Source organism: Nanorana parkeri, unplaced genomic scaffold (assembly GCF_000935625.1).
Source record: "Nanorana parkeri isolate BGI_ZX_2015 unplaced genomic scaffold, ASM93562v1 scaffold116, whole genome shotgun sequence".
NCBI classification, from domain to species: domain Eukaryota; kingdom Metazoa; phylum Chordata; class Amphibia; order Anura; family Dicroglossidae; genus Nanorana; species Nanorana parkeri.
Window position 1 is genome coordinate 590,506 of NW_017306384.1, and position 5,209 is coordinate 595,714.

General features: G+C 44.1%; 1 protein-coding gene across 1 annotated transcript in view; it reads left to right on the forward strand.

The window, feature by feature from the left end:
* The window catches only part of LOC108784493 (5'-nucleotidase domain-containing protein 2-like), a 58,163-nt gene that overhangs the window by 25,733 nt on the left and 27,221 nt on the right, over window positions 1–5,209 (forward strand). Inside the window, exon 6 of the mRNA XM_018553334.1 lies at window positions 1,480–1,608. Coding sequence (XP_018408836.1) covers window positions 1,480–1,608 — 129 coding nt within the window. The remainder of the gene's footprint in view (window positions 1–1,479; window positions 1,609–5,209) is intronic.

A 5,209-nucleotide genomic window follows, 5' to 3' on the forward strand; every position in this document is an offset into this window, starting at 1 on the left:
GTCATTTTGTCCTGACTGGGCAAAGTGACAGAGTCTCTTTTTAAAAACTGGACTCCCAGAAAACCATGGTTATTTCATCCCACTATTTTACTTGAAACTAGCATAAGTTCCAGTTCTATCTTTATATCTGCCTCCTGCACAGCATCACTTTGGCTAGGAAACGAAAGGCCATACTCTGAACCAGTGAGAACTGTTGCTTTTCGGAGTGCTGTAGGTTTGACAAAAAGGGGACATGTTTACAGGAGGGGAGAGAAGATCGATTACATATTTGCTGTCTGATATCATTCTCTATGCACAGGCAGTAGTCTGTCCTGGACCAGGATGTATTGCAGTTTAGTCTGCAGAGATGTCCAGAAGCTGGCTGTGCTGTCTGGCAGGGGGGTGCCTAGATAACAGGATTGGCTAAACAGTATAAAATTCTTCTAAAAGGTAGAACAGTTCATGCAGTGAAAATAAGATGGTTTAAAATACCTTGGATCTCTTTAGAGCTTATGCTGTATTTATTTTTATGACTCTCATACTGACCAGGCTTTCTGTAGCCCAAATATCTTAGTCACTTCAGCATGCGTCTTCACCCCAGCAAAGATTTTTTTTTTTCTTCATACAGTTAAATTTACTTTTGAAACCCAAAGTCGTTCACTAGCTACAGTTTCCATGGTGCATTTGATATTGAGCTCCCTTTTTATGATTTTGTCATTGGCTATCTCAGCTGATGGACAGCCCTTCGCTACTCGCTAATGTGTTTTTTCTATTGCATGGTTTCCAGAAAATAGTTTTACATGTTTCAAGAGTAAACTTAGCCAAAAGCAAGTTAAGTCTGCAGTGTGACGGGCTCATCTTTAAATAGTCAGAGTTGTTCATTTGGTCTAGTTGGATGTTGGGGAAATAAACTGGGGAAACTGAGCTTTGCCTAAAAAGGAGGAAAACCATTTCAAGTATGTTTACAATAGAAAGGGAACAGTGCCAAGATTGGCTTGTTCGGTTAATTACTTGCCTGAGAACGACCATTAATTGCTTTGTCCATACTTTTGATATGATGTCATTTACAGGTGTTCTAGATATCTAAATTTCTACAGTACCCTTTAGGTTTTTAAAGTGGAACTTCAGCCGAGCATTTTACTTTCTGAATAGTGGGGAAAGGTTAGAACCTCTCTTCGGGTTTTATTGGTGTCTTTGACTCCATTGGCAACAGTGTTCACAGAGACAGGAAGTGAGTGGAAGTCTTGGCAACAGGGGCTCGGATAACAAGAAATCACTTCCTCTGCCAGGCTGTCTGTCACCGTTGTCACCTCCCGGAATAGGTCAGCGGGACAAAAAGAGAGGGGAAATATAAATTGGGGCCCAGACAGTAGAGCATTTCTGACAAGAGGTTCTAACCCTTATTGGTGACAGGAGAAAATAAACTTCTGTTGGATGATTTTAATGATAAGAATCGGTTTACCTAGTGTGATTTCTGATTGTGGCAATCTTTCCTGTCAGGGTCCTGCTGTCAAACAGTTCATGGACATTTTCTCTCTGCCCGAGATGACACTTCTGGCTGTGGCCAATGATTTCTTCATTTCCAAAGACATCGATTATGATCCTGTCCATCTGTACAAGGATGTCACGGTAAGTACCTGAAACATTCTTATTGTCTGTATGTAGAAAATATTCTTCACCAACAATGTACCAAAAGAGTTGTGTATGTAACTACTATCTTTTTAAAATAACCGTAATGCAACATTATTTTTAGTATCCAGAAGTCATACAGTTGGACGAAATACTAGGCTCCCCTATTGTGGTTTATGGGGGGTTTCACATTCTACAACTGGGTAGGACAGAACATTATACCTGCATAACGATACCTGCGCAGTCCAAGGACTGAATGAGAAAAGTGTATGCAGGGGTGACTAGCCTTAAAGGGTTATTAAACCCACCGTTTTTTTTTTTTTTTGCATATATCTACTGCTGGCGAGCAGTAGATGTATGCAAAAAGTGTAAGGGAAAAAAACCGCTTTGAAAAGTGTTAATACTTACCTGTATCTTCCCCGCGCACTCCCGTCCGAAAATGTGAAAATTCTCCGGCGGCCGCAAAACATCTTGGGGCGGGCGTATGTGCAGTTCACATTTTCGGCCGGGGCGCGAGGATAGACACTAGGTAAGTCTATGGACGCGTGCACCCGCCTGCAGACACTGTGGGACAGGAAGTACCAGCAAGCACAGAGTCAGCACTAGATGGGAGACCCGCCGCAGCGCTGAAGGGACAGATGAAAAGAACAGGAAAGAAGATTGGATTAAGAAACATCATTTAACCCCTTCGTGACTGACGACGTACAGTGTACGTCGCCAGCATCGGGGCTGTTTAAACAGACTCTGTTTAAACTTGTAAAGCCAACTGTCGGCTTTACAACGGAAGCGATTCTGGCGACTTACCTGTCGCCAGATCGCTTCTGTGTCACATAGAAGGGACAGCCCCTCTCGCCCCCGAACACCGCCGCCGTGCTTCCTGGGCTCCGTTGCCCCTCCTACGGGCCCGGGACCGGCTTCCTTGGTGTCCGCGGGGAGCTGGGGAGGAGGTCGACAAACTTCCGTTCATCGATTCCCCTCCCCGTTCTATGGGACCGGGAGCGATGCAGATTGCATCACTTCCGGTCCCTGGGCTGTCAGTTCTGGGCTCCTGCAGCCCAGCTATAAGCTATTGAAGTGCGATCTGCACTTCAATAGCTTATTTCCAGTGTAAAGGTGACACTGGGGGTCTTTTGGACCCCCAGCATCACCTTAAAGAGTACCTGTCACGACCATCTGCTATCACATGGGGGGGCTTGTAAGCCCCCCTATGTGATAGCAGTCAAAGTAAAGTTTAAAAAAAAAAAAAAAAGTTTTTTAAAATAAATCTAATAATAAAAAAAAATGTTAAAGTCCCCCGCGAGCACGCGCGTCGCCACGTAAACACGCGTCGGGTGCGCCTACGTATGAAAACGACGAACACGCTACACATGTTGGGTATCGGAGTAAGAGCAATAATTCTAGGGCCAGTATTTTGGGGTATCTCTAAATTGATGACCTGTGGGGGCTTTTAACGCGTCTTCTATGGACTTTTTGGGGTACTGCAGTTTTTCGCCGTTTCACGGACGCACTCAATTTGTAACCTGGGCATGTTGGGTATCGTTTTACTCGTTGTAACCTCATCTTTTATATTTCATTAAAAAAAATGGGTATTTTGTTGTGTTTTGGGGCATTTCATTACATTTTTTACTGGGGTTTAATATGGAGTTGCGCTAATATTGCGCAACATAAACATTTGCAACTACCACCATTTTATTCTATAGGGTCTTGGCATTCAGAAAATATATAATGTTTGGGGGTTTTAAGTCATTTTCAGGCCTAAAATGTGGAATATAACATGGGTGCAAATAATGAAAAGGCTCAGTCATGAAGGGTTAAGAGCTGCTGAGCGTCTCCAGACAAGACATATGACTGTAGACCTTAACAGCGTGGTTCCTGACCGCAGGACCACGGATAAAGGATTGCTCTGCGTGAGTAGCTGTGACAGCTTCACACATGGTGGTTGTGTGTTTATTGATGAAATAACCACAGGCAGCACTTGTAAGCAGACGTATATAATGATCGTTTATCTCGCAAACAGCTGGAGCTTATAGAAAAATGTAAATCTATATTTACAGTTTTTGGAAAGCACACTCGTTTTTTCGGATTATCTTTAAAAGGGTTTTTGCTTTTAGAGCTGGCCCACATTATTACACTTCAGTAATGGAACGTTACGTGTGCTAGTACACTGGGGTGGCTTCAGGACAGTCTACAGCGGGAGTAGGACACCTTGGCACTCCAGTTGTCATGGAAGTCCCATGATGCATTGCAAGACTCTGACATCCACAGGCATGACTCAGAGGCATGGTGGAACTGGTAGTTTCAGCACAGCTGGAGTGCCATGGTTGCCTATTACTGGTCTACAGCAAGCTACAAATCGCACATGCGCAACAGTAGGACTATGACTAAAGAAGTGACATCCAACTCCCGAATCCAAGATGGCAGCACAGAAGAAAGGAATTTTGGAAGGTTCAGGTGCGAGGAAGACCGCGCTGGACTACACTGACAAGTAAGCATGTGGTTTTTATTATGTCCTGCAAGGACACTACTGGGAGCGGCTGTTTTTGGTTTTGAGTAGGCAGGTGGAAGCTCCTCTTTAACTCTTTCTCTATTCTTGCCTACCAACCTGATCTCCACTGCAGCTCCCACATTGCACATTGTTATGCACATCCTCCATGCGATGCCGCTCAGCCACAGGTCCCTGTAGTGTGGGAGGGGTGGGGAAGTTGCAGACCTGTACTAATGGGAAATAAGTAGGTCACCTGCCTGAATATGCAATGTGGCAGATTTGTGTAAACTACAAGACAGCTTTGACAGATAAATACACCTTTAAAACTGCTGAGTATTTCTGTTTGCCTGGGGACCCTATATTATAAGTCAGAACTCTGTTGAAACACAGAAATGATACACTAGCATTTGAGGTCCCAAAACATATACGGTGACATTTTAATAAAGCATGAACACTTCTGGGTTCTACTAAATGCATACGTAGGTCAAAATGTTTGCCAACATTTTGCTGACCATTAGGCTCGCTCACAATACTTCTCTAGTTTCATGGTATAAAGCACATGAAAGGGGTTGGATGCAACTTTTAGAGCCCATTCACACAGCAGCTTTGCGTTAATCGCACCATACTGTGAGGGGGATTGATCAAAAATGGAGCAAAGAAAATCTTGAGCAACTGTGCATGGCAACCGATTGGCTTCTCTCTCATTTTCAAATCTTAGCCGAGCAAACTGAAGAGAGAAGCTGATTGGTTGCCATCTGCTCCAGATTATGTCTCCTCCAGTTTTAATAAATTCCCCTCTGTGTGTTTAATGCATGCTATTGCATTGTGCACCTAGCATGCATTACTGTGCACTAGGTGTGTTGCTTTGCCATTCATTTTTAAATGGCACCCCAATGCGGCCGTGCTTTGCAGTACCGTGTTGGTGAGAAAAATTAGCGCAACACATGGTATTGTGGCACCGCACATTGCGCTACACTGAAAGCTGGGGTGCCATTCAACACAAAGCACCTAGTGCATCGTAACAGACTAGGTGCAATGGCATGCATTAATGCATGGTATTGTGTGATTAACGCAATGCTATGGTGTGAGCGGGTCCTTAACGTTGCCCGCCCCCCC